We start from the raw sequence: 27,721 nt of genomic DNA on the forward strand, positions 1-27,721 counted from the left end.
ATACTGGCAAGGATCACGCAATAATAGTCTGCTTGGACATGCAGCAGCCACATGTCGTGCCTGCGGGCGTCAATGAGACAATCACAAAAATTCCCCGACTATCAGCGCATTCTATTTGCTATTCGAGAGTGTTCGTAACCACATGGTTTGTACTAAATCTTGGCCCACGTTTACTCGAGTCTGATGCTGCGGCCTAAATGCTCTGTTATCTGTCCTGTTTGTGGGGCTCATTGGTGGCATACAAAGTCTCTTTTGGGAGCAGGCCCAATTGGTTGAGTCTAAGCGGCGACCCTCATCTCGCACGAAGACATGCCATCGGAAAACGTATTCTTGCGGCCATATTGTCTCGTTTGCCTTTTCTCCTTCCAAAAGTCCAAGCCCTCGGAGTCTTTTGCTTGGCCCTATTACTGAGCGCAATGCATCTCGGCTAATTACGCTAATTGCTAATGCTTGGAATAAGTAACGTCATCAGAGGTGACTATGAGGACAAAAGGTTTGGCACCTATTTTCACGACTACAATGCTTCATCTGACTGAAACGGAGGTCTTTCTTTTGAGTCGCTGGCGGAATGGAATTTTGGCTTCAATTACGCCGATTCGTACACAAATTAATCAACTCAGTTAGATGCAAAAATGTTGTATGGATCCAGCTAAGTAATTTACAAGTTAACTGTAGGATCATGATCCTTTGATTCCCACCACTACGACTTGGGCGACTCGCTAGGACTGCGATTAACTTTGGCAGCGCTCAGGTCTTCTCTTGCCTGCTCAACGTCTGCTGTGAAGCGGCTGGGCTCTTGCTTCACCTTAAAGGCCCAAATACTCTGGTTCTCAAAAACCTCATCAATCTCCTCCAGTGACTTGCCGCAGGTGTCCTGAAATAACAAAAAGACATGGAGGGCAGCGAGCATACAAAAAGTTCCAAACACACAATATATCTTGAATAATTATTAATATTCTGGATCGAGAAAGAGCAAGGAATCCCACGTACCTTCCATTGAATATTCTGAAATGCAGGCGGAGTGAAAAACGTAAGAGCGAAGTTGCATCCCCAATTGAAGAAAGTGGCGAGAGATACAGCTTTGCTTCGGATGTGCAGGGGTATAATTTCGGGGGGATATGCCCTAAATTAAATTTAGTCCGTGTTCATAGAAAAGTAATGTTCATTCAACAGGGGGAACAAACCATCCAAGAGGCCTATAAACGGTAAAGTTAGTTCAAGTCTTCACAGGTTGAGGTGTCTCAGCAGGCAGAAATGACTTACCCCCATGTTGGAGCATAAGTTGCAATGAAAAGGTAGGAGCATGCAATGATAGCTTTGGAGGCTTTTGAGTTGTTGACTTTCCAAGTCACGGTGGGAGAGCCTTTCAATCCCCCAGGAACATGATATCCGTAAGACGCCATTAGACCCGCTTGTGTGAACTGCAAAATTCCCATGAAGAGAGCACCAAATATGAAAAGCCGACGCCGAGGAAGACGGTCAATGAAGATAAGTGCAGGGAGAGTCATAACGACGTTGATTATATATTGGATGGAAGCAGATATAAGGGTATTGTTTCCGGTCAGACCAGCCATCTATAGAGTAATTAATTCCTGCACCACAGATGTTGAAAGAATAAGGATCTATGATCTCTACCTGGAATATGTAGACAATATAATACATCATTGCATTCGTTCCAGTCATTTGGGCCCAGACGTGGGTGAATATGCCACAGTGTACACGTATTATATTCCGAGAGTTGAAAATTTCGCCCCAGGAGGTGCTTTGATATTGCCGTTCCATTCTGGTGGGGGGTCAAAACGTCAGTATATCCCTATTGTGGGCACAAAATAGGGGGTATGTATGAACGAACTCGATCTTCTCGCGAATCTCTTGAGCCTGGGCTATCACAGTCGGATCAAGCGCATCGCCCCCGGCATGGAGGCGGGCAAGAACATCCGTCGCTTCTTCCCATCGATCTTGTGTAGCCAGCCATCGAGGCGAACGAGGCATCATAGGCAAGCAGAATAGCAGGATGATAGCGGGGATCATCTGCAGGGCCCATGGAAGACGGAAAGAGCCATTATTGCCCATAAAAGATGCACCATAGCTGATGAAATACATAATCAGAATCTAAAAGAACTGTGAGCCACTATACATCATCATGTTTGAAGCAAAGGCTCATACACCCCAGGTAATCATCCATTGTTGCAAGGAAAGTAGTCGGCCTCGCTGATGAGGTAAACTGATCTCTGCGATCAAAATAGGCCTGGCATGCTCAATGATTAATTATCAAGCTCTTATGACTTGAAGTAGATCAAGACTTACTTACCCTTGGCTGGTGAGCATACCGACAGCAAACCCATTCATGATGCGTGACACGATAAGCATCGCAACATTTTGCACGGCACACATCAAAGTCGATCCAACTAGCCAAATTATACAGGCGATGAAAAGTGAATCTCGCCGGCCATGGCTGTCGCTGGTCCAGGATGACACCAAAGATCCAAGAAGTGATCCCCCGGCCATGCTGGCGGTAATTCCACCTTGCATGACCGAGTTGGGCCTATTGAAATAGGTCTTATACTGCTCGGTGCCAATGATCGCGGACATGCTCGACACATCGAAGCCCTGAATAAGGCCGCCGATGGTGGTCAGTCCACTGATCAGGTACACATTGTTGAGATCTGGGAATTTCCCCATCGTGATCAAACCCAACGATTCCTTACAAAAGATTCAGCTGTGCTATAGAACTGCACGCTTATATGCCTGGGACCCCGGATTTTTATCTACTCCACCTCGATGTCAAGCACGAAGTAGTGACCACCAATGGTGCCAGCGCTGTAGCCGACATCCGACATTGCCGAAAGCCGGAGGGGTCGACTAGCCACTGTTGCAGCGCGTCAAATGGGGCCACGATGGTACCATCAGGAGCATTCTCCATCAGAGCAAGTCATCGTCGATGATTTGAAAAGAAGAATCTATTGCTATCTTGCCCGTCGCGGTGAAATTTTGGACGGTTCTGCCACAAGCCACCGCATCGTGCCATAGCCGAGTGCCGCGCGAGAGCCGCTCCTCTCGCTGATCTCTATATTCCTTCGGGTTTCGGTATCATGTCGTCAGGCGGAGATAGTCAACGCCGTGTATTGACGCAACAAGCTGCGTCTGGATCTCGCAGATCTAGATCAGGTTAGTGAGAGTGGATATCTCGCATTGGAATTAGTTTAGTACTCTAACGCGGGTCTAGGATGCACTCTCTGCCGGGCGCGAAAGGTTAAGTGCGACGAAAAGTGGCCAAGATGCATGAACTGTGAGCGTTTAAAGCTCGATTGTCCTGGCCCTCCCTCTCGCGGCTCGAATGGCGGGCCCAGAATTCGTAGAGCAGAGCGGCATGACTCCGAATTCACCCAGGCAGGCACAATACGGCAGCGCGCCTCCAAATCCTGCCAGTCATGTCGTGCGGCTAAAGCCAGATGCTCAGGCGGCTCTACTTGTATGAGATGCTCGCGGAAAGCCATTAAATGTGATTATGATTCTGAGCATCCTGTAAAGAAGATCAAAATGAAGTCTGCTCCATGCCTCCCTGCAGGTAGAAGAGAGCAGCAACCTGTCAGTTTGAGCTCCCAAACATTGCCTGTGCACTCTATTTCACGAGATCCGCCGAATATATTACCAGAACAGGGAGGAGATACTTTGAATCTACTTTCATGGTGCGTCTCCTATCCCGAAGCCTTGCCACCCCAGAAATACTATTAACGCGACCAAGGCTCTATGCACCAGAGCTACCAGAGAGAGACAGCCTTGAGATATTAATCGGGGAATATTTCACTCACATCCATCCCTTGCGTTGCTTTGGCTTTATTCACAAGCCTTCCTTCATGCAGCATCTAGATGAGGATCTCGAAAGTTGCCGGAATAGCGAATCCCTTCTACACGTCGTTTGTGCAATGGGTGCCAAGTAAGTAACTATTTATTCTTTCATTCAATTAATTTACTAATCTTTGCCTAGGTTGTATGCTCTCAACTATGCTCCTCAATTATCTCCAGAGACTGTTCTCATGGCAGGGAGTCAGTGGGCCAAGATTGCCAAAGCACGATTATTCGTGGACCTAGATGACTTGTCTATTGAAAAATTGATGGTAAGAATCTCCTTTTTTTCAAGATCTCTACAGACCAATGTGATTTGGAAGTTTGAGAAAAAACTGACTGCGAACTAAAAGACTGCAATTCTATTATACGAACACGATCTTCGAATAGGAAGCTATGCCAGTGCATTTATGTTGAGTGGTGTAACAGCTCGTATGTCGCAAGCTTTACAACTGAATCTTGAGAGTTCTGCAGACTTGCTATGCTTCAAAGAGGATTCGACCCCCATCGTCAATGAGGCAAGGCGCCGTTTAATGTGGAGTTGCTATGTCATGGATAGTTGGGTGGGAAGTGGTGTCAACCAGCTAACCTTGCTGGAAGACCGTGATTTGAAAATCCAGCTTCCCTGTCACACGCATAACTTCTCTTTAGGGATACCCTGTATCACTGAAATTTTAGAGGCCGGAAAGGTGGTCAATTTTGTGCTTCAAGAGCAAGTTCCCACCGACCCTTCTCAAAACATGGGAATTGAGGCATATTTTATACGTCTGGTCAGCAGTCGGAAAAAAGTTCTACGGCAAGTCTATTTCCTGCGCAAGTGATCAAACTCTCCGTTTCTCATTGTCAACATATTAGATATGTGAAACACCTTGATAACTCAGCACCTCCATGGCAAGACGATTCGGAATTTTCACAGCTATCGGCAGAATTTGACTCATGGAAGGCATCCCTACCACAGAGTTTGATCTGGAACCCGGGCGCAATATACGCTCGCAAGGAATCATCCCAACTTGGTGCATTGACCCTTTTGTGGTGTACATACCACCAAACATTGGTTGACCTCTATCGTATCGGCATGCCAACTCTATTTCGTATTCAAAAGCGCATTTCTTTCCCGCCTAATCAACAGGAATTTCTGGATGACTGCCGAAGAGCGTGTTTTGACAATGCTCTTGCCGTCTCAAATATCATTTCTGAAGGATTGCGGCATGGAGTCAAGGTTCTTACTGATACTTGGTTTTGTATAATTACCCATGACAGTACCAAGGTAATGCTTTACTTTCTCAAGTTGAATGAACAAATGTCGAGAGGCCTCGAGCAAAGTGAAGTTCAAGACACACTAGCGCTGGTGCAAAAAAATGCGGAGGCTCTAATGCATATGAGGCCCATCGTTGCAACGGCAGAACATTGCGTATGCCTCTTGATCGAAAATATCTACATTTGGTCTTATGTTCTAATATGATCTCATCTAGTATATTTCCGTTGTCAAGATGATGGCTACGGCGGGCATTAAACCATATTTACCACAAGGAACCATGGCAAATCCACGCGATACAGACCAAGACGATGAAATGTAAGTTTGCCTCTCTCCTTTTTCTGGATCAAGCTAATCCCACTAACTTGAAAAATCAAGTTCACCGACGCCGGGGTCCACGGTACAAGAATCACCGGAAAATATATTGAATCCACTTGCAATATATCGTATGGCAAGGACCGCCCTGCACGAAAAGGACGCTCGAACATCATCCAAATCTCCGTCAGCAATCATCCATATCTCTGCTTCTTCCACTTCCAAGACTTCTCGACAAGAATTCTACAATGGGTCTGCAGAAAATGCTCCATTCCATACAGATGCTCAAACACGTACATTTGAGTTCTCCAACAGGTCTTCTATCATTGATGGTCCCTTTTATTTGCCTGATCAGCAACGGCACAATCCCTCACTGGCGTGGAACAACTTCTCCCAGCTACGACCAACTGGAAATGCCGGAAACTGGGACCTTACTGATCTGGCAATGATGGACATTCTAGACGGTGGAATCTCTCCATGGACAGCAGAGTATCTCACTGATGGTCAATCCGGAATTGATCCATTCCTTTTTCCATTCTGACCGGTTCGTCCACTGTAATACACATTTGAAATGCCAGCTCTTGACGTTACCTCATGATTATGCCATCCCCCTTTCATAGTGAACCGGGGCGCTCTACGGCAAGCCTGCGAATGCAGGCAGAATAAGATAGATCAGCGAACCAGCCAACAAACCACACCAAGATGGAAGGAAGCCTCTCAGAGAGGAAAAAGATGCTGCTGCAGCGAAATATGTGTAAAAGTTGATTTTCTCCCTATCGGAGATGCGAAGCTATATCCTGAAAAGACTGTCCTAGGAAAGATATCCTCTAATCAGAGATCACCCCTCGTCTGCCATTTCCCCACTGCAATATGTAGGCCGGAAGATTATATCTTATGGAGAGATTCTGGCTTTTCTCACAAGATACGTGGCTCATAATATGGCAAGAATGGCAAAGTACGGGGATATTCAAGAAGCAACCTTCCGAATGGTCCAAGAAATTGTTATGACCCTTATACTTGGTGTCTACTCGACAATGGCTGATCTTGTCTACAGCATATTTTATGAGCCAGACTTCTGCTGGAGGAGTGCCAGCTCGGGAAAGTCTTCCGCCATTGTACCGAAGTCCTCGGACTGGGCATTACGGTCCACGAATGCTGGAATGTGCTTCAAATCCCAAAGTGGAACTGAAAGGCAGAGTTCTACTGATCATGTCTGGGCCGCTGATCAAAGATGGGAGATCTCTTCTCGTTGTACCAAGCAAATATCTTGTGCAGAGTCATCAATGAAGTCCTAAGGAGGAGCAGCACCATCGGGAGGACTGCCAGTAGCAGCTCCGCGGGAACGGGGATCTTTAACTTGCCGGGACGAGGCAGTTGGAGGGGTAGCGATGCCAAGAACGGGGATATTGCAATCATCTTGGTGCAGGAGGGCCAGGCCTGGTGGAGACTCGGTGAGGCCTAAGTGTCGACTAGGTGGTGGTTCTCGGTAGTAGTGCAACATTCCCGCTTCACCCTGACGATAAACTTCAGGAACTCCCGCGTCTCCACGGGAAGGCGCAGACGCTCCTGCCCCCTGGTACTTCATCTGGCGATTTGCCGACCTGAGCTTTGAACCATTTGGACCATCGACTCCGTATATTCGGAGATTAACATTGCAGAGCAGATAGGCGTCATCAAGTATAGAATTTGTAACATGAAGCCATTGATTCCTCCCACTATTCCATCAATTCTTAGTACGACATTGGAAAAAATTTAATCATGCAGAGGGAAATGTGAAAAGGAGACACCAGACGCTTCCCTGAGAGTACCACGGACCGAGATCGCGGTATTTATTTGCTGTCAAGAGAGGGCCGTATTGCGACGGGACTTGAATTTCAGAGTCGCTAGCTCCCCTTGGAGAGATAACAGGACCAGATGGTTCCCTCTGGCATTGACCGCTCTGGGTCGCATATCCAAAGGGAGGTGGAGGATCTTGGAGCCATTATGCGTCACCCACTCTGTGGAGCTGTCGACTGAATAGAAGTCATCATGACCCTGAACTTGATCTTCACAAATGCGGAGAACCCCTTGTACAGAACAGCGTTTTATCCGTTTGCTGGTACCCGTCCAGGCCATCAAGTTGAATTGGCTCGGCAAGAACGGCAATGTTTTGATGGTAGGCCAGCAGTGCTTGAAAGCCTGAGAGATTTCCTCGTGGGTTGTTAGTTGCCATACCTTTAGGGTCTTGTGGTGATTCGACACAATTTGGGTGCCATCAGGGGAGAAGGCGATCGACCGGGAAGTGGATTCGTGGTAGATTGTGTGATCCAGACTGCCCGTATTCAAATCCCAGATATGGATTATGTCTGAATCGTATGTTGACGCTAGCCTGGAACCATCCAGAGAGAAATCAAGACAATATGTTGACCGATGAAAATCGGTGCGAAGATTATACTTCTCTTGGGCCGTCGCGACCTCCCAGACCCGGATCGTATCGTCCAGAGCAAAAGCCAACCAAGAGCCGTCAGGCGAAATTTGTAAACGCCATATGGGGGAAGGAGAGCCTGTCATGATATGTCTCTCGCGACTCGTGGCCGCGTCCAAAATGCCGATGGAGCCATCTGCGATGGGGAAGATCACCACTGTGCCTTCCGGAGAACAAGCCATATGGCTCTCTGTATCTTGGAGGGCGGCGCAAGTGAAGGAGTGTCGTAGCTGACCTGTTGCCGTATCCCATTCCATAAATGCTCCCTCTCGAGACACCGAAGCCACTTTCGAGTTGTCAAGGGAGAATACCACATCGCGTGCACAGCTTTGATGTCCCACCAGGGTGTGCTCGACATACGCGCTGGGGAGGTCCCAAATCCAGATATTGTACTTATATTGTTCAACAACAGCCACCTTAGTGTGATCAGAGGATATACCCACGATCATGGGATTCGGAATACTCGAAGGAGAGCTGATTTTATGCTGTTCCAGATGCAGATATTATGCCGTGAGATGGAGACGATCTGGGAACCGTCGGACGAGAACATGAGCTTATCCGCAAGTTGAAGAAATGACCAGTTGTCGATTTTACATTTGACTAGACGGCTGTCAGCCTCTAAAAAGTTTGCTGTGACCTTACGAGCGGTCAAGACATGACTTGCATCCGGCGTCACTGCGATGCGTTGATCGAGCCCATTGAATAGCCCGTATGAATCATCTACAGGGATCCTTCTCCATGCCTGTCCAGTTGCGTTCCAGAAAATCAGAAGTTCTTTCCATAGCAAAAGAACCACCTGTGATGCATCCGAGGAGAAAGCCGAGAGAGAACTAGAATAGCCATCCCAGGTGGCGATTCTCTGCCCAGGAGGAAGGGCCCAGATATAAGTATTGCTTTTATCAGAGGCCAACAGGAGAGTGCCATCTACGGAGAAAGCCAAGGTACGGATATTTAGAAGATCCCCGAATTGGTGTTCCACTCGGTTCGTGGTGTTGTCTCTTACTTCAACACATCACTGCTCGTCATCAGAGTCGCTTGGGCGATATCTAAAGGCCACTTTCAAGCTATCATGGGATAGGACTGCTTTAAAGGTCGGCTCCTGGGAATCGGGTTTCAATTCACATTCAATTTGGGCGGTGGACACGTTTTGAATGGAAACAGACCCATCGCCGTTCGTGAACAGTATTCCCATCACCAGAAAGGCAGACGGAACGGAATGGAAAAGGCTCCTCCATCAGGAACCGTGGCTCTTGCTTCATGGTTAAATCCCAGCTTCGGATAGCCTCGTCCGTGGAGATCACATGGCTGTCATCGGGAGAAAAGGTCAAAAACTCAAGTTGGTACCCAGGGCTCGTGAGCGCGTATTCGATTTTACCTGTAACCACATTTCCGATAAGGATAACGAAATTGGTATATGCGGCGACCCGAGTACCATCGGGAGAAAAGGCCAGACTGAAAAATCTAAAATAGAAATGGTCAACATGGAATTTGATGACTTTTGACGTTGGCCCGTTTTCGTATCCCAGAGGTGCACCTGCATTCGCACTGACATTGCAAGGCTGGTATTGTCTTGCGAAAGAAGCAAGTTATGAAATAAATCCCGTGGCTTGAATTGCAGGACCTCCTCTCCACTGAATACGTCCAATATTCGAATTGTGCCTCCACCGTCTACCATTTGAGTGACATCAGAGAACAGAAGCACTTTACCGATGAATTCTCTCGAATACTGAAAAGTATGTTCTTCCCGACCGGTAGTCGCGTTCCAGATCCAGACCCATACCGTATCAGTTTCGTCGACCTTTTTACCGCCATTACTTTCGCTCCATCAGAAGAAAACATCACACTGATGGGCTGTCCGTCACAGCTCGAAATGTCAAGTGCTCGCTCTCCACTACCTGTCGCCACATCCCAGATTTCGATATGTTCTCGTTACATCAAAGCTAGCTTGGCTCCATCCGGTGAGATATTGAATTTGCCCACTCCTTCTTTGGAAAGGCCAATAGCTTGGTCATGTTGACCTCTCTTGAGACTCCATCTCTCGACAGATCTTGAACGGGTAAAAAGAATCTGAGTTCCATCCATCGAAAGTTTCGTGTTGTATACTGCTTTCGGCTTCTCAAATGTTTGCTCTAAAGCCCCCCATCCACCCTGAATGCTTGGTGACAAATGTATGTCAGGACAAAGTGTTTCCTTGGAGGTCCCCCGCACTAGGCTGGATATGGGTGTGAATATAAGGTCAGAGAGGTATATTTGGAGAGGAAACTTGGATATCACTGGCTGATGGCGAAGAAAAAACAGCCGTACATCGTTGATAAAATAATCGAAGCGAAGGCCTTCATTCAACTAGATAGGTAGCGATGGTGAAAATCATCAGTATATCTTTCTTAGGGACGTAAGGAGGGAACCGCGCACATATATTCTGCCTCTTATTATTTCCAGGTAGGAGACGGTATCTGGGCTTCTTTTTGAGAAACTGATAGAAATCATCATTGTCTCTGAGCCATACCCCACCTTCCTGAATATGCTGAGCCCAATAAAGGCAGGCGTATTGGAGCTCCATAGGGAGATACTGTCGGATTCTCTCGATGGAAATATTGGCAGCCATTGCGTCGGGGGCATTCAACTTGCAGATATCTTGGCTGAGACTGGACGACATCAACCCAATGCAACGTTGAGCCATCAAAGCACGGATAGCTTTTTGGTCCACCCGAAAGATAGTGCTTTGTGAAGCGTCCAGAAGAAACTCTTGGAAGGAAAGATGGAGGAACTGCAGTGGCTGATTCTTATCTTCTGGAACACTAATCATGGATACCAGCTTGCTCAAGACAGCGGAGACTGTGTCTTGGGAAGAGCAGTAAGTTTGACCAAAGCTGTTTCGGAAAGAGTATCAAAAAGAACAACTAGCGGTCCAAGCACTGCTTTGAAGGTCTCTACATCCATCCCTGCTTGGTTTCCTGAAAAGTAGTATGTTAGGATATGCGAATAAGTTGCTTCCACAGATGTCTCTGGTGAGATTTCGTTGTTAGAATTCTTGAGAAGGATTTCCAATCGTTCCTCGACATTGGAATCGTCAGCAGATTGAATGAACCGACTCGCTGTCGCAGCATTAATAAACGGGTTGCCAGTCTTCGCCGTCAAACGACCAACACTATCTTCCGTTAAGTTCGCCTCTGGCTGCCTTTCACAAATTCTCTCAATCTCATGTGACAGGTATCGGGAAACCGCTGAAGACCCACTGTTGCTGTCTTTTGCCTTGATGGCCAGCTCGCTAGTGAATTACGTTACTCCTCTCGTAAGAAATAGGACATCGTCTTTACTATTACTCAGCTTCCTACTTGGACCACTTGAGCATAGGCATCGCAGCTATAGACTATAAATTACTAAGTTAATTTCCGAGCAATCAGTTTTGGACTATGTAATGACAATCCTTTACCTCAATATTTCTCTATCTTGTTGCCTGTAAATTGAACTGGTATTGTTCACCTAGTAAGTACTTCAACAGATCCATCCACCGTCCACATTATAGACTGCGCCTGTTACGAATGATGCATCATCACTCAACAGAAATGCAATTACATTGGCAACTTCGATTGGTTCTGCTCGTCGTTTCTGGGCAGTGACCTGCAAGCCTCTTTTGACATCTTCTGGGTTCTCACCTTGGGACATGGGGGTATTCACAGATCCTGAAGAACGATGATAAGCATCTTCTTTTCTCGATCATGGGAATTCCCACTTACCTGGGGAAACGCAGTTGACTCGAATGTCTTTGTTCTCCTTTGCAGCCGTCCTGGTCAGTCCTATTACTGCAGCTTTGCTTGCGCAATACGGCGCGACACCCGGTGAGCCCATTTGACCGAACACGCTGGCTGTAGATACCTGAACCAGTGGATTAGTGACGGCGTATATTTGCCAGAAATTTGATCATTGTGGCTCACAATGCTACCACCCGGTCCCATTTCTCGTAGTTGGGCCCTCAGACAGAAAAATATACCGCGGGCATTCACGGCAAAGTTGAAATCCCATGTCTCATCGGTCTCCTCGGTGATGGACTTAGCTGGGCTAATTACGCCGGCCATGTTGACTGCGCCATCAAGTTTACCAAGCTTCTCCACGGTCGAGGAAATCCATCTATCAACCGATTTGCTATTTCTCACGTCGGTCACCGAGTACATGTGCCTCTCGCTCCCCGTCAGGGATTCGGTCGCAGTCTTCAAAGCCGCTTCGTTAATATCCGCTAATGACACGATCGCTCCTCGAGAAGCAAGAAGTTTCGCTGTCGCGAGGCCCATCCCGGAGGCAGCCCCGGTGATCGCAATCTTTCGCACATTGTTTACATTAAATCCATACACGTCATTGGCGTTCCGAATATTTTTGGACTTACCACTTTGCCCTCAAAGGATGTCATTTTTCTCTCAGATGCGCAGAAGTACAGGGAATTGCTCTTTAAATATTTCAATTGAAGGGATACTAATGCCTATCTTCTGGAGTGCGGTTGTGAGTTATATAAATCTACCATGGTTGGTTCTTTGCCCCCTAAACATGAGGCAAGTATACCCTGCACCAAAGAGGCAAGCTTCCGCGCTCTGGCGAAACAGGAAAGCTTCCACTATCTACACCCCACACTTCTTGGCATTCGCATTTCCCCGCAGCCCTGTCGAGATGACTTACTTGGCCATCGGGATGCAGTCTCTTTGCGCACATCCACTGCCTGCAGAATGGCAGGCACTCATGAACGTGTCGCCTCCAACTCGCACACTCGATCTTTCACGGGATGTGCGACGGTACGCCTTTCGCCGACGATAGCGTAATGATCGTCCAGCTAATTCAATCTTAGTGTCGGGGCCGCCATGTCAAATGCGATGAAGGCCGCCCAGCTTGTGCCATGTGTACATACTTTGGATTGGAATGTGACGGCTACAAGAAAGATATATTCTTCAATTCGCAAAATCCATGTAAAAGATTACGTTTTCGACGACCCTTACTAACAGAAGACGAACGACAGCGGATGAGTCAGTGGCTGGTATCAACCGCGCCACCTCAGGACACGCTACAAATACTCTCTCGCATTGACGAGGAGTGTGAGATTAGTTCACTATCTGAGCCTCTTCAAATTTCCCTGGGTCCATTTGGAGTGTTCAGATCGCACCAGAGACAGAATCTGCAAATCAACGTACCCGCCGATTCTATCCCAACACTGCCGATTGACGACTCTGAGCGAACCACCGCTCTTAGTCCTCCCCAGGATGAGATCTCCATTGATGATGCATTTGATTCCACTTCGAGCTTCTCTCAGCTATCGCCAGGTTTCATGCAATCGCTTCTTGAACCACTGAGCCAGGGCCCCACTCCTAACTCCTCAGATCTCCTGGACCTCATAATAGACCAGGGCCATCTGAATGATGCCTCGCTAGAATCCTCACAGGGTTTTCAATTTTCCGAGCTATTCCCAGACATTTCTCTTCATTCTTCCACCTCGCCCAACTCAATCACATCAGCACCATCCACAATCCAATCTGTTCCACAGGATGCTGTCTTTCTTTTGAAATACTATTCATCCAATGTACTCAGCCTTATGACATCCGTTCGACATAAGAAGACGCCCTGGCATGTACTTTTTATACCACATACAAAAGATTGCCTGGCAGCACTTGCTCTAGGAGAACAGCTGAGCCATGCCAGTCTATGTACCTTCTTTGGGACTTTGGCCATTAGTGCTTTCAGCTTAGGTGGCGTTTCTCGATCACAGTCATGGCTAGATAAGGGACGATTATACCTTCGAAAGGCCCAGAAATATGCCGAGCAGATGTTGATGACTGCCTACAGTATACCCAAAGCTGCTAAGTATAAAACAACACTAATGGCCATTCTCACTATGATTCAAATATCTACATTCATTGGAAACAGGGACCATGCCGAAGGGTTCTTTCTTGAAGCGGAAAAGTTCATCCGCGTAAGAGGACTCAAGCGCAAAAAGTCACGCAAAGTACGACTTCTCCATCACTGTTATGTCTTTGAGCGAATGTTTCACGAGAGCATTTTCATCTGCGGTACGAATTCTTACCAGCGCCAGCATGTCCGTCTAGCAATTGAGTCCAGTGGGCTTGCACCCGCCAGTGTTGACGGGCTATCCTTTCGTCTTTACAAATGGAAGAACTTGAGCCAGGAAATGCTACGAGTTCGAGATCAGGAAGAGGGCGAGAACGACCTCCACCTTGAACGGCCTGGATTATTCTCTGCCTCCCTCTATGTGGAGATCTTTGGAATTCCAGAGCCATGGCTCTTGCTTCTCTCCTTGGTCATCCGGCTTGGAACTGAAAAGGATATAACTGAGCAACAACCGGCATCCAATGGTCTGAATCTTAAAGACTTCATCAGCCGGTCTAAAGCATTAGAGGACTATATCAACCATATTCAACGTCCTAGCCAAGCTACCTTTCCACTTGCTCATCATCACTCCTCAATCGACCAGCATATTCTTGAGAATATGCTCGAAGCTATGCGGTTGGCACTCGCCATATACTTTTACCGACGAATCTACGATCTGAACGCGTCAATGCTACAGGAGAAAGTAGTCGGAGTGCGCGACTGTCTTCTTCAATGTGAGTATGCCGACTCGAGCGTCGTTCACGGATCTGCGGGCTTTATCTGGCCTGCTTTTATTGCCGCGTGCGAGGCAGAAGATCCTGATGTGAAGGAATCATTTTCGACGTGGTTTGAAGCTTCAGCGGATCGCAGTGGTCTTTCTGGATTTACACAAACCTTAAACTTGATCCGAAAGATTTGGAGCGAAAAACGCAGCAATGATGGTAATAGTTTAACTTGGTTGGAGCTCATGAAGAAAGCGCTCCCGGTGCTGCAGCAAGATCATCTCATACAGTTGGAGGCCTTTGAACAGTGATGTGGGGGAATTGGAGTTTCTTACAATGCAAGTGGCCTGGGAGAATGCTTTTTGGTCGTTTATGCATCTAGGTAGTCGGCGCTTGGTGGTTCTATTTGATAATGCGCATCCTATATGCATGCTGTGTATGTTTAGGGCTTAGTTTTTGTAACGTTCTACTCATCTCGATGATAATTCTGTCTTTGTACTTTGGAGCTTCCTTACAGTTACATTATTAGCCCAAAGCCCCTCTTTTAACCTCCGATATCCTTCTTTTGTTATCTATTGTATCTCTTTATTGACTTGGATCCACCGTGTAACTCCATGTTGATGCCCCATGCTGTGCGGGTTTCAAATTGGCAGCGCGGCGATAAGTCCACTTGCAATGCCGCGATCGCATCGGGCAAGCTTCCCCGACAACCCCGCTGCGGAGATATACAGTCCTTGCAGTCTTCTATTTATATATTGCAAGTCATCTCACAGTTCATAATGATAGGTTCTCTTCCTCGAATCAAAAGCACACACTCCTCTTCCTTTTCACTTCTTCTTACAGTCTATACGATTGATTGCCGCAATGGACGTCTCTGGCATCGCATTAATCACGGGCGCTGCATCTGGAATCGGTTACGCCTGTGCCTTGGGTTTCGCAAAAGAAGGTGCTTCTGGCCTCGCTTTGCTTGACCTGACCGAAGAGGCTTTGGTCAAAGTGAAAGCCGATATCGAGGAGGCACAGCGGAAGCTTGGGAAAACAACTCCAGTCCGTATCGAAATCTATCCGACCAATGTGGCAGATGAGAATCGCGTCGATCAAGTTGTCCAGGATGTAGCTAAGACCTTTGGCCGACTGGACTATGTTGTCAACGCTGCGGGTATCGCCATGAAGCACCAGGGCGGTGCGGCCTTTGCAGAGACTGCTGACTGGGAGCGCATTCTTAATATCAACTTGACGGGGACATTCTTCGTGCTTCGCGCTGCGGCACGCATCATGCTAAAGCAGGAGCCGATCAAATCCAGCATTGATGGGCGGCCGCTACAGCGTGGCTCTATTGTCAACTTCTCCTCTATTCAGGGTGTTGCAGGCATCACCCTATCGACTGCATACACTACAAGTAAACATGCCGTCATAGGGCTCACGCGAACGGCCTCGGAGGACTATGCGAAAGACGGATTGCGCATCAATGCAATCTGCCCCGGATACACAGAGACACCGCTTACCACCAAGTCGCCGGCGATCTTGGAAGCGATGGTCCAGCGTGTTGCGACTGCTGTTCCAATGGAACGCATGGGACGACCCGAGGAGATTGCTGATGGAGTGTTGTATCTTGCTGGCGGAAGGAGTTCGTTCGTGACTGGAACAGCATTGATGGTTGATGGTGGATATACTCAGCGGTGATTGCGGATCTCCGAGTCAGAAGCAGCGGGTACCTGTAGTTTGTCACGAATATGCATTTGAGTTCTTTACACATTCTACCACCCGGATTTCCCATAGCATCTATTGTTGCAAGGGTAGAAGAGTAGGGAGTCCGTACGGCAACGTATTCATAGTCCCAGTCGGTTGATAGGTCGTGTCAGCGTGTACGTTAATACATTAATAAATCTCTAACCCTGCTGAGGACAGGTCTGGAATATGGCATTTCTCAACCACCGCGGTCTCATTGATCAAATAGTATTACTATTTTCATGCTAGTCGGCTTCTGGCCCGCCAATTGTCCAACGCTGTGGCCGTTCGTTCGCCCAACGCGGGCGCGGGCTCCGCTTGCGGCGGTCTGACCTCATCACCCCGGCATCATACTTCATGTGCATTCCCCACCACTTCACATCGTCGAACAGGAAGCTCGGTTTGAGTCGACCCGAAGAAATGGCCGCCAATCATCTCGTCGGTAAAATAATCGTCTTGGAGTCTCCAATTTTGGCGAGCCCCTCTGAAGATTCATAACCTCGATCGTTAGTTCACCGCAGCAGAATCATGAGCAGAGTGGCATGGTCTTTCTTGACAGGCTTCAACACTACATCTCGGAGTCTACTACGGCCTCATAAGCAATCTGCAGGCCTTTCGGAAGCAACTGTACTCTTGACCCCAAGACAGAGCCGACGTCCCCCACTAACTCGGTTCATGTCCAACGGACTGCGCACGACACCTCGATTCATCCCTTGCCAAAAACATAGACGTTCAATACTACCGGTAGCTACGATGAGCAGTCAGCGTGTACCAATCGAGTCCCAGCGTGTCGATGCACCCCTGACGCAATCCGCGACCTTCCTCGTCGTGTCTGCGACCAACAAACCGGACTCGATCTCTACGATCCGGGGCGTCCTCGCCGGGCTAGATGGCCTCGCAAAGAATGTCTCGATCCGCGATCTGAATGCCCAATTCGCCTGCACGGTAGGCATTGGCAGCAACATCTGGGACTCGCTCACAAAGCTTCCGCGGCCAGCCGAGCTACATCCTTTCAGGGAGGTGAAGGGCCAGAAGCACACTGCAGTGTCGACACCGGGGGATCTGCTGTTCCACATCCGTTCCGAGCGAAGGGACATCTGCTTCGAGTTTGAGCGGCAGTTGATGGACCAACTGGGAGATTCTGTCGCACTCGTCGATGAAACAGTCGGCTTTCGCTACTTTGATGTTCGGGACCTGCTCGGGTTTGTCGACGGCACGGCGAATCCAGTGGGGCCTGCGGTGCCTGCATCCATACTCGTCGCGGAGGAAGATACATCTGCTCAGGGCGGTAGCTACATCGTGGTGCAGAAATATACACACGATCTGGACACTTGGAAAATGCTGTCGACTGAGCAGCAAGAGCAGATCATTGGACGCACCAAGCTCGATAATGTGGAGCTCGACGACGCGGAGTCAGGCCAGCAATCCCACAAGACATTGAACACTATCGAAGATGAGAACGGAAACGAGCACGATATTTTGCGGGACAATATGCCCTTCGGATCGCCTGGCTCCGCAGAGTTTGGGACCTACTTCATTGGGTACACCCGGCGGTTATGGGTCATTGAGAAGATGTTAGAACGCATGTTCGTGGGCAACCCACCGGGCTTGCATGATCGCATACTTGACTATTCGAAGCCACTGACCGGCTCGGTCTTCTTTGCACCCTCGGCGAGCTTTCTAGCGAGTTTGGACTCGGATTAGAAGGATCCTTTCTGGAGATCTAGCCCGTCATTTCTTTTTTTTTTTTTTTTGGCGTTTTGTAGTGTTTTTCTGGGATTGCCAGTGTCTGTTTGATACATATTGACAAGTTTGCATCAGCAATTTCTCCATTGCATTCTCTACTCCTTTTATGATTTCAACCTAAAGCTTGCACTACCTGAGCCCAATCACCAAATCCATATGGACCAGGGACGCTCTCGCCGTCAAAGAGGCTCGCTAGCACCACCCGATCTGTCTGCTCACCTTCCCAGGGCTGTCTACCATGCTGCGCAATAATATTATCGTACACCAAGACATCCCCTTCCTGCCATCGATGGAGCACCCGAACCTCGTCCGTAATCTTCGCCAGGTGTGCCAGATACTTCTCCGGGATGACCGTCCCATCCCCGAACAGCTGCTGCGTCACATTTTTCCGTGCCCCGACGTTGACCTGGGTATTTTTCCAGTACGCTGCGAGCCCGGTGAACAGCGTAGGCAAGTTCGTCCCAGGCTGCGTCCTGATACCCGGCAACCGGTGTGTCAGGATCAATCCGTCCTCGATCCATTCCCACGTCGTATACTTCCCCCGTCCATACCGCGCAATCTGGGCCTCGATCTTCCGCCGCTGTGTTTCTTCGTCGTCGCTCTCGACGATATCTTTGCCAAACGCCTGTTTCAGCGTAGACCCACCTTGGTATTGTTTCTCGTGTTTGTAGGTGACGCGGCTCAAGATCCCCTTTTCGGCGAGCTGGTTGACGAACTCCGGGATTTCGAGCTGCGCGCGTTGAAAGATCTCGAGGGATGATGAGATAGGCGACTCGCCCCCTTTAGCAGGGACCCGGTGGCCGTAGAAGAAGATGTACTCCGGCGCATGCGGGACTTGGGGAGACTCGTTGTGGTTGTAGATGAGAACTTCCTTGGGTGCCTCGTTTGCCGGTGCGACGTTCGGGGCAAGCAAAGGCCGATCCACTACGATGCCGATGATCTCATGCGGCCTGTATCCGAATGCATGGGCGAATTTGCTGAAGTCCTCCGCGTTGTGGATGGGCAGGCCTCGGAATAGTAAAGTTCCATGGCGCGCGAGCTTTTTGGTCAGCGTGCCATCTCGCTGGATCGCCTGGATGGTTTCCACGACGGCATCGAGACTTGGTTTCTCATGTTTGTTGACCAGTCGAAGCGCGAGGGGAATCACCGTGTGTGGAGGATGTGGAGATCCCAGTACGCGCTGATTCGACGAGGGTAGATGGAACGGCTCGAAGGACACGCTCGAAGCGTCCGCATCGTCCAATGTGAGGGTTTCAATCGGAATTATATCTGTTGCGGCCGCCATGGTGGGATCCTTTCGAGAGATCTTGCACTTCAAGATGCATCTGACAGAAGTGGATAGGCCCAACGACGAGACAGAGACACCTTGGCTTAAATAGCCTGCATGTCACACAGCCAAAACGACCAGCGAGGCGTTGACCCCTCATCCATGTGACAATGACTGTGCAATTGGGTTGCAGTCCCTATTGACCCATGCAGCCCCTTTCGCAATCACCGGCATTTGCGTCTCGTTGGACGGAGACATTGGGATTGTGTCATTTCGGCGTGGCTCGGCGTGCTTGCAGGATGCGGAGTTCGGCAGATGGCATGCTGCGCAAGAATGAGAGAAAGATATAACAATGATCTGGCTGACGATAATAGAGTCTCTGGTATGAATGTCGTCGGTCGAAATTGTCTCAATATGACTTCCATTTCCAAGGCCGAACAAGGGATGCCAACCACTATCATCCAGACCCGGGATGAACCACCATCCACAAGCAAAGAAGGCTCTGGTTCGTTCTTTCGCCGGACACTGTTCCAAATTCTGATCGTGGGACTTTGTGCCTTCTGTGCCCCGGGGATATGGAGTGCCATGAACGGTCTGGGGGTGGGCGGGTCTCAGAGCCCCGATCTCGTCAACGCTGCCAATGCGCTTCTCTATGCCTTCATGACGATCACTTGTTTGGCAGGCCCGTGGGTCACCAATGCCATCGGCTTCCGCTACACGCTGGCACTGGGCTCGATCGGGTACCCGCTATATGCGGCCGGTCTGTATTTGAACAATCGCACTGGAGCGACGTGGCTCGTCTACTTCGGCGCCGTCACCTGTGGCATCAGCGCGGGATTCTTTTGGAGTGTCGAGGGAGCGATTGCGACGGGCTACCCGGAACAGCACAAACGCGGTCGTTATATTGCGACGTGGTTTACTTTCCGGAATTTCGGTAATGTGATCGGTGGCGCAGTTGCTTTGGGGATCAATCATAGCGTGGATCACCGTGGCCAGGTAGGATACCAAACATATTTGGCCTTCATCGCTATCCAGTGTCTCGGCCTGTTTATCGGACTCTTTCTATCTAATCCCGAGCAAGTGCAGAGAGATGATGGCACCAAGATCGAAGCCCCCCGAGGCATGCATTGGCGCGATGAAGCCGACGCCATGTGGCGATTGGCGAGGAGCAAATCTATTCTGCTTCTAGTGCCTCTTTTTTGGTATTTCGGATGGGTTCAAGCTTACCCGGGCACGTATCTTGCCACATACTTCACGGTGCGATCGCGCGCCCTCGGCAGTTTTATGAGTGCCGTGGTGGGCACACTGGCCACCTGGCTTGGGGGCTCCCTGGTGGATCTCCCATGGCTACGGAGCCGCAAGGCACGAGCTGTTTTGGTATATTGTCTAATCGCCCTCTTGAACAGTGGTACCTGGATCTGGGCCGTGATTATACAGGACCAATACCGGCATACCAACCCCGTTCTGGACTGGAGTGACCAACGAACCTTCGGCCAAGGCTTTGGGCTCTATCTTTTGAGAGGATCAGTCAGGGTATGGTTGAGAACTATATATACTGGTGTATTGGGAATTTATCGGATTCGCCTGGCGATCAGATTCGATACAGCTCATTGCTGAGGGGCATCGAGACGGCAGGTGTGGCAGTAGGCTTCGGAGTTCAAGCTGTACCAACTGCCCTCATTGCCACAGCGAGTATCAATTTGGGTCTTTGGTTTTTCGCATTGCCGTTCAGCTATTATGCCACACTGCAAGTGGTTAATAAGTTTGAGAGCTGGGCCCGAGTCTGATTTCTTCGGCACGTAACCACTAGAATAAGGAAGTTCACAAGGAGCTAGAATATCCAGTCAAATCAATTATCTCCCTACCCATCGTGCTCAATCCTGAAATTAGGAACAGTTGGCACACACTGCGTTTTGTTTGTCCAACTCTTGGGTCTGTCATTGCATTGATCATGGGCTCGAGGGTGGATTCTGGATTTCTTTTGTTGACAAATGCAAGCTGATTGGATCTGGTCGCTTAGGGAAATAAGGTTCTGGACAAGAAAGAGAAAAATAGAGACGAGGCGAATAGACTGAAGCGCACTGGGGAGGCTTTGGTCCTTTTCTCACGCAGCAACTGCCTATGGGCTATTTATGGGTTGTCCGACATTAACAAGCCAGATAGTATCAGGGTTATATCAATTTTTTGAAACAGACAGCAGAAGATAAAAGAAAGGAAAAGCTAATGGTATATATTATTATTATTTTTGGGTTCCTTAGGAATAATTCTTATAATGGCCCATTTCCATCCAACCTTCCGGATCACCGGCGCCGCTCAGGACGGTGTGAGGTGTCTCAGGCACCTCCTCATCGTCGTACCGCGAAATAGAACCTGCCGAGGACGATGCACCCACAGGTTCGGCAGAGGCAGAAACGCCCTTTGTTGACGAAATGGAAATAGTGGTGGTGATGACAGGGCCAGCCACAGCGGACGCAAGATCTCCTCTTGAGGAGTCGTATTTAGTATATCCTGACTGGTCGTAATGTGCCAACGTGCGAGACTGCCCACTGGCGGATTTAATGAATCGGTGAGTGAAGGGACGGAATAGTGGCCAGACCGGTGGGATGGACATCGAGATGAGCACAAGCCATTCTTCTACTTCACCCCAGCGGAAGAGAATGCCCACACCGTCTAGATCATCGGGTTAGTCCTGGCGCATTCTTTCGAGTTTCGGGTTTGGGGTTTCTTCGGGGAGCTCGCAGGCTACTCACAGGAAGGGTCATCACTCAAAATAAATTTAGCTGCCCATGACCGCACGATCGCGGCGGCTCCAGCGAAAATACCGAGGCCCATCAGGAAGCTCAAGCCCCATTTCAGTTTGCGATCAATGCGCAACGGAATCAGCATCGCGGCCGGGATGATTGCGAGATAGAAATCCGAAACCGCCGCCACAGCACCCACAAAATAGCTGTAGTGTACGCTTGTGCGGTGGTCGCATTGGTCTTGACGAGCCGGATCCCATAGCGCATTGGGAGGTTTGCATTGGAACCAGGCGAGCAAGACTTGCGGAATATTGAGAATGATGTTCAGTGCCGCGAGGGCGATCAAGCTACGACGGATCTTCGGGTCTTCAACAGAAGCAGACGATTGTTAGCGTGAATGCTTTGAGGAGGAAAGAGCCTCGGGTTCTCTGAATCCGCGATAGTCCGGAGGCATCGTAGAATCAGCAACGAGAGAAAAGAACATACTGCCTTGAGAATTCATCTCGATCAGAAAGGCTGCCACGGCAACCTTGCCGGTTGGAATGGCCATGTTGAAAAAAAATACGGTGATCCATGTGAACAAGAGATAGTTGTGTAGTTGTCCAACTTCTTCAATCACGGTGATTCTATTTCCTAAGCCGTGGAGAATTGAGATGACACCAAATGTTTGTGTAATAGCCGTGAGCAACTTGGAGTTATATCAGTAGATGGTCTCGAGAGTGTAGATGCGATCGACTCATACCCAAGCCACAAGAGCCAGGATCAATGCTGTGGTCCCGAATTTATTCACTCGCAGTCGAACATAGACGCGCAGGATCATGAAAATAGTGGCTACTGATCCAAGGCCGAGGCCGAGGCGCAGATCACTTGGGCCGCGGCCACCGTAGGCAGGGTAGCGGTCCTGCAGGCCCATGATGCGAAAGAGGTGGTGACAAAAAATGACCGACTGGAGATGCGGCCATATTAAGGCAGATTCGTCTCACATCTATCAGCAAGGCCATCGTGACCATGACGCTCGGTTCCAAGCGGATCCCCTTCTCGATCAGATTTGATTTTCAGGTGGAGAAGGGTACCTACCACACGATCCAAAGGCTTAGGGTGCAAAGTCCAGTATGTATTCCGAGCAAAGTGGAGCCTCAACCAACAACCCGCCGGCCAGATCCAATGGAACCGCCAACGGTCCTTCCAGAGTCCTTCCATGACCAAAAATTGAGGGGACCATTTTGCTCGTGGCGAATTGCCCTCTCGGCTGCTACATCCATGAATTTGCCGCGTCACCCTGCCGTACGTGGTTGAAAAGGGGTGATGTTTAACTAGACTGGGATGCAGTGAAGGACCATATTCCATCAATCCAATCGACGGCCTAAGAATAAATTGAGTGAACTATAATTTGCCGCGGAGACGTTCGCCACCGCCCGACACGAAGCGAGAGGGGAGCACTGTGGGAGCAAATGTTTCATGTACAGAGTAAGCGATTCGATCGAGATTCTATCGTCTGCAATAGCTCAAAAGGCAAGATCGGATATTCCTACCGAAGCCTTCCGGCCAAACTATCGCCAACTATTGCCCCATTCCCCTGGATGGAGGGGCGCCCTCTGAGACCTTTTAGTCCAATGCCGCCCTTCTACCCCTTCACAGCAAGCGCCTCTGGATCTCGGTCGGAGCAATGGCCCCATTTGTCTACCTGCACGGACGAATCATTTCATAGAAACTCCGTCTCTCAGCTGGGTTGGGAGTTGTCATACAACTTTTTTCCAAGTCCTAGCTGGAACCATACTTCGAGGGTTCCTAGCGAAGAGGCTCGTGCGGTCTCCGAAGGGACGGATTTGATCTATCGCTAAGGGCACCCACGGTATAGGATGCCCGGGGTCGTCAGCCCCGATGGTGCCTGGCAGGAGTCAATATGCACCATATATGATCTCATGAAGTGCATCCATAGCTCTTTACGGTTTTCTAGTTTTTCTTTTTTTTTGGTCTATTCACTGTTCTAGTACACCAAGAAGTATGACTGGCTACCGATCGCCGTGATACATATTGTGTTGATCACCAGTGGAATTCGATGGTCGGATATCTCCGACCTAGATCCGTTCACAGCCGCGCTATCGTTCTGAATCTCTCAAAATTCTCTCTTCCACCCCACTTGCTTCGGCCGGAGGGCTGAGCTTTGACTTTTTCCATGTGGTGGAGTTGCCGCGTAGCTAGTTCCTTTTGACGTAATTCAGAAAGCTTCGAGGCGATCGTGATCGTGAATTGCCAAAGTGTGTAAGACCAATGATGCCGGCTGCTCCAGAAAAAAAGCAGCCAAGGACGTGAAGCGATCAAAGTATGGTTCGTGGTGGGCCAAAACTGACTCTTCCTTGGTCGTTGAGATTTGTAAGAATTAGCCGCGAGCTGCTGTGTAGCGGCTCAGTATCAACACCGGTCCCTTCTTTTACTTGGTCTCTCGTCTATAGTTAAAGGCTTAATGGTTCGAGAGGTTCTGTGATTCAATCTTCTTGAATGGTAGGGAGCTGCCAGGAAGGCCTACAAATACATCATGGTTTATCCTTTTTGGCATGGCCGACGGAAAGTGGATCGATCGGTCGGTGTTCGGCGATTCAAAAACTTCCCCAATAATGCAAATCATAGTCCACACCCCCGGGACGCCAAAGAGGTGTTGGTGTGTAGACGGGAATGGGCGACGCGGCTATGAGAGAAACAAAGTTAATCCTGGAAATCTAGGGTGTAAAAAGGGGAAAGAGGACGCGGGAGACCATACTTCCATAGCCGGTGCTAGGTACCGCCCATGTCGGCGTTGTGGGTGCTTCCCACCCAGTTGGCGATGCTGTGATGGTGTAAGTACTGGTATATGTGTAAGGGGACTCGCCCGATGCCAAAGACTTGATTCCATCGTTGGCCCCGTAGCTATCGTCGCCGTTGCCGAAAATGTTGCTGATCTTATTGACCACAGAAGATCCAGACTCTGTCCAAATCGTAAAGTCTTCCACTGTCACGTTTGTCGCGAAGGTCAAGTCGTTGGCAAATAGATACAAAGGAGGCCGCTGCACTCCGTTGGCAACAGAACCTTGAGAAATTGTTAAATCTAGCTAAACATGCCTGTTTCCATTTCAATTCAAATTTCTGATGGACATACCTGAAAAGTTTTTAAAAAGCAAGTTACTCAACGTGACAGACCCAGTGTCAGGTGTGTAGGTGCTTTGCCAGTACTGATTGATATCCAGTCCATAAAGGCTTGCCAGCGATCGAAAATTCTCAAATGTGACATTAGTGACATATCCAGATCCTCCGGGGTAAGTTTTGATAAAGGCGATGTTATTGCCTTGGATAATACTGATATTGCGGGCTACCTATATCAAGCGTCAGTCTTCGAGCCCAATGGTGATAAAAGAAGACCATACAATATTTGAGATTTCCGCAGAAACATTCAGGCTGCCAATAGATATCCCGGATCCTGCTTGATTACAGACCAAGTTTTCTACTAATGCGTGATGAGAAGGGCTCTTGACCGAAACGCATTCATCTCGGTTTGTAACCTATTATTATCAGAACTAAAGTAGACGGCAAAGTTTTTTGTTACGAAAACAAACCTCGTTATCGTGAATATAATAATTGGTGCCGATCGCATCAATACCATCATAGCTTCCCAGGTTCGCACCACGTATGGTTAAATGGTACGCCTCGACGTTCACGGCGAAATCGAGAATAATGTGGAACTTCGGGCTATCCACAAGGATCAAGTCGTGGACTGATGCATTTGTTGGTGAAATCAGGCGTACCAAACGAGGGCGATCGGTACTAAAAAACGCTGAATATTAACAGAACCAGAGACGGGAGATCTGATGCCATACTTATTTAAGATTCGATAGATATATCCTTGGCCTTGGATGGCCCCAAGACCATTGGCGGAATAGAATTCAAAGTCAACGGCTGTTCGCAATGATGAGTACATGAGGTATAAATAATCGGCAAGTAATCGGCGCAGAGCGAAAAGAACTCACCATTGACAATAACAAGAACATCTAGCAAGAACTTTCCGTCACCCTCTCCATTAATGGTAGAATTGATTATGTCCACTCCTGCGAATCCGTCGAGTATCAACTCACGCTCGATTGTCCAATTGCCGCCATACGCCGCAGTGATCAGCCCATCTAGTTGGAATGCCCAGTTTGTGCCATTGCTTAACACAACTCCTCGTTCGATCAGATATTCGCCTTCGGGGACCACCAATCGACTTCCAGGGTTCTTTTGGACACAGTCGGAAAATACGGCCTCCAATGCGGTGGAGATATCAGAGCTATTATCGGCGATAGCCCCATAGTCCAAAATGTTGCACTCTATTGTTTTATCCTCGAGCTTCGTCGTTGGGCCGACCGGTCCAATCAGTTGGGCCCCAGCGATATGGACCAGCACGGCCAGTGTAAAGAGATTATTAAGCTTCATTGTGAAGATGTGAGGTTAATTCTTTACATCAATGGTGCGGACTTGGAATCTTCTTTTTATACTACGATGGTTCATCATGCCAATCTACCACTCAAATATGTACAACCATGGACCCTGTGAATGAAGGTTCTGATATATCCTCATTTTAATGCGTCATATTTTATCCGTCCAATCGGTTAATAAGAAAATTGAAGCAGTTTTCATAAGAACAAATTCTCCATGTACATTCGGCTCGACACTTTGAGTTTTTCTTGGCAGAAGCTTGCTTAGTCCCGATCAAGAATCGTTGGTGCGCCATTTATGCAATTGTCAATCAGCATGAGATATTGCAACATGACAATAAATTGTCCAGGCACTGCCCATCCCTAATGGAGGGGTGCATATGAGGTTCTCCGGCTAATCGTAGTCAAAGCACATCATTTTTGTGCCAAATGACCTGACATGCATAGTGATAGTAAGTGTTGTAGATTAAATGCACCAATCGCATATCACCTATTCAAGTGTCATAACTAAAGTAGCCTTTTATCTAGTTTATAATTACACATACTGTGAAATTCTGAGGATAAAAATTCCCTATGTCCACTTAGCCGCATCCCTTTATCTTCAGCTCATGATTTCCCCGAGGAAGATGCACTCCGGTTGAAAGAAATTTCGCTTTTCCGGAGAAGTTTGGGTAGTTAGAGAAGAAATAACACTAGGTGAATGGGGTCAGGAGGGGACAAAATACTGAAATTCTCGAGAGACCTAAGAAATATTATATTGAGAAAGGAACCATACAGACCGGACGGATTTGTTACCTTGAAGGAACAAATATTGGACGGCGTCAAGAGCAAGGCATGATAACAACCGGTCTACTCAGCAAACTTTGATATTGACTCCAACATATCAACATATCGTCTGGGGGGGCATACCCAACATCGCAACGCAGGAGCTCGTCATCCAGGCGCTCTAGAACATGGGCACAATGACCAAGATCTCAACACAAAATGCGAATAACCAGCACGCCCTGACGTGCGCAGATGATAGGGATTTATTTTCTACCGTCCTTGATAATCCTAATGGAACGGGTGTGTGTCTGTTGACGCCAGCACAAGTCGCAATCGGGCATTGAGCAGTTGATACTGGTCAGTAGTTGGATGAACGAAATACGAGCGCGGCTGAGAGAAGTTGCCGGAGTGAGTCAGTTCGGTGGCGGAGAGGCAAAGCAAAGCCAGAGCATGGACTTGCTAATGCTTGCTGAGAATACATGAGAAGCACCAGAGCTAGGTAAAGTAAAGATGTTGAATGAGGGTCGGGCTAATCCTTGAGTGATTCCTTTTCCCACTCGTTTTG

At 48.6% G+C, this 27,721-nt stretch overlaps 12 protein-coding genes across 12 annotated transcripts; 5 read left to right on the plus strand and 7 right to left on the minus strand.

Annotated features, from left to right (window-relative positions):
* Positions 1 to 700: 700 nt before the first annotated feature.
* Positions 701 to 2,840, minus strand: N7462_009080 (sugar porter family MFS transporter; the record flags this gene model as incomplete). The annotated part of the gene is made up of 9 exons (XM_057080794.1): positions 701 to 937; positions 991 to 1,123; positions 1,185 to 1,196; positions 1,264 to 1,574; positions 1,636 to 1,783; positions 1,853 to 2,112; positions 2,167 to 2,248; positions 2,312 to 2,703; positions 2,778 to 2,840. 9 exons carry the CDS (start codon positions 2,838 to 2,840, stop codon positions 701 to 703), a joined length of 1,638 nt encoding a protein of 545 aa, XP_056931122.1.
* Positions 2,841 to 3,746: 906 nt separating this feature from the next.
* On the plus strand, positions 3,747 to 5,957 carry N7462_009081 (fungal specific transcription factor domain-containing protein; the record flags this gene model as incomplete). Its single annotated transcript, XM_057080795.1, has 6 exons — positions 3,747 to 3,937; positions 3,989 to 4,118; positions 4,200 to 4,663; positions 4,702 to 5,257; positions 5,319 to 5,419; positions 5,480 to 5,957. Coding segments are annotated over 6 exons (1,920 nt in total), but the record flags the coding sequence as incomplete, so codon positions are not given.
* Positions 5,958 to 6,707: 750 nt separating this feature from the next.
* On the minus strand, positions 6,708 to 6,917 carry N7462_009082 (uncharacterized protein; the record flags this gene model as incomplete). The annotated part of the gene is made up of 1 exon (XM_057080796.1): positions 6,708 to 6,917. One exon carries the CDS (start codon positions 6,915 to 6,917, stop codon positions 6,708 to 6,710), a length of 210 nt encoding a protein of 69 aa, XP_056931124.1.
* Positions 6,918 to 7,255: 338 nt separating this feature from the next.
* Positions 7,256 to 8,329, minus strand: N7462_009083 (WD40 repeat domain-containing protein; the record flags this gene model as incomplete). The annotated part of the gene is made up of 1 exon (XM_057080797.1): positions 7,256 to 8,329. The coding sequence occupies one exon, from the start codon at positions 8,327 to 8,329 to the stop codon at positions 7,256 to 7,258; it is 1,074 nt and encodes a 357-aa protein (XP_056931125.1).
* A 3,046-nt stretch (positions 8,330 to 11,375) lies between these two features.
* Positions 11,376 to 12,262, minus strand: N7462_009084 (SDR family NAD(P)-dependent oxidoreductase; the record flags this gene model as incomplete). Its single annotated transcript, XM_057080798.1, has 3 exons — positions 11,376 to 11,563; positions 11,618 to 11,756; positions 11,816 to 12,262. Coding segments are annotated over 3 exons (774 nt in total), but the record flags the coding sequence as incomplete, so codon positions are not given.
* Positions 12,263 to 12,595: 333 nt separating this feature from the next.
* N7462_009085 (Zn(II)2Cys6 transcription factor) lies at positions 12,596 to 14,778 on the plus strand (the record flags this gene model as incomplete). The annotated part of the gene is made up of 2 exons (XM_057080799.1): positions 12,596 to 12,661; positions 12,715 to 14,778. The coding sequence occupies 2 exons, from the start codon at positions 12,596 to 12,598 to the stop codon at positions 14,776 to 14,778; spliced, it is 2,130 nt and encodes a 709-aa protein (XP_056931127.1).
* Positions 14,779 to 15,331: 553 nt separating this feature from the next.
* On the plus strand, positions 15,332 to 16,150 carry N7462_009086 (SDR family NAD(P)-dependent oxidoreductase; the record flags this gene model as incomplete). The annotated part of the gene is made up of 1 exon (XM_057080800.1): positions 15,332 to 16,150. One exon carries the CDS (start codon positions 15,332 to 15,334, stop codon positions 16,148 to 16,150), a length of 819 nt encoding a protein of 272 aa, XP_056931128.1.
* Positions 16,151 to 16,948: 798 nt separating this feature from the next.
* Positions 16,949 to 17,899, plus strand: N7462_009087 (Dyp-type peroxidase; the record flags this gene model as incomplete). Its single annotated transcript, XM_057080801.1, has 1 exon — positions 16,949 to 17,899. One exon carries the CDS (start codon positions 16,949 to 16,951, stop codon positions 17,897 to 17,899), a length of 951 nt encoding a protein of 316 aa, XP_056931129.1.
* A 154-nt stretch (positions 17,900 to 18,053) lies between these two features.
* N7462_009088 (uncharacterized protein) lies at positions 18,054 to 19,226 on the minus strand (the record flags this gene model as incomplete). Its single annotated transcript, XM_057080802.1, has 1 exon — positions 18,054 to 19,226. One exon carries the CDS (start codon positions 19,224 to 19,226, stop codon positions 18,054 to 18,056), a length of 1,173 nt encoding a protein of 390 aa, XP_056931130.1.
* A 396-nt stretch (positions 19,227 to 19,622) lies between these two features.
* On the plus strand, positions 19,623 to 20,995 carry N7462_009089 (uncharacterized protein; the record flags this gene model as incomplete). Its single annotated transcript, XM_057080803.1, has 2 exons — positions 19,623 to 20,741; positions 20,804 to 20,995. 2 exons carry the CDS (start codon positions 19,623 to 19,625, stop codon positions 20,993 to 20,995), a joined length of 1,311 nt encoding a protein of 436 aa, XP_056931131.1.
* Positions 20,996 to 21,462: 467 nt separating this feature from the next.
* Positions 21,463 to 22,862, minus strand: N7462_009090 (uncharacterized protein; the record flags this gene model as incomplete). Its single annotated transcript, XM_057080804.1, has 4 exons — positions 21,463 to 21,878; positions 21,959 to 22,315; positions 22,436 to 22,637; positions 22,692 to 22,862. The coding sequence occupies 4 exons, from the start codon at positions 22,860 to 22,862 to the stop codon at positions 21,463 to 21,465; spliced, it is 1,146 nt and encodes a 381-aa protein (XP_056931132.1).
* A 1,684-nt stretch (positions 22,863 to 24,546) lies between these two features.
* On the minus strand, positions 24,547 to 26,389 carry N7462_009091 (putative rhamnogalacturonase; the record flags this gene model as incomplete). Its single annotated transcript, XM_057080805.1, has 7 exons — positions 24,547 to 24,666; positions 24,703 to 24,990; positions 25,120 to 25,296; positions 25,348 to 25,482; positions 25,537 to 25,744; positions 25,798 to 25,876; positions 25,948 to 26,389. 7 exons carry the CDS (start codon positions 26,387 to 26,389, stop codon positions 24,547 to 24,549), a joined length of 1,449 nt encoding a protein of 482 aa, XP_056931133.1.
* Between the last annotated feature and the right edge of the window lie 1,332 nt (positions 26,390 to 27,721).

The sequence above is a fragment of the Penicillium macrosclerotiorum genome (genome assembly GCF_028827735.1).
Source record: "Penicillium macrosclerotiorum strain IBT 26536 chromosome Unknown utg000008l_segment0_segment0, whole genome shotgun sequence".
NCBI lineage: Eukaryota > Fungi > Ascomycota > Eurotiomycetes > Eurotiales > Aspergillaceae > Penicillium > Penicillium macrosclerotiorum.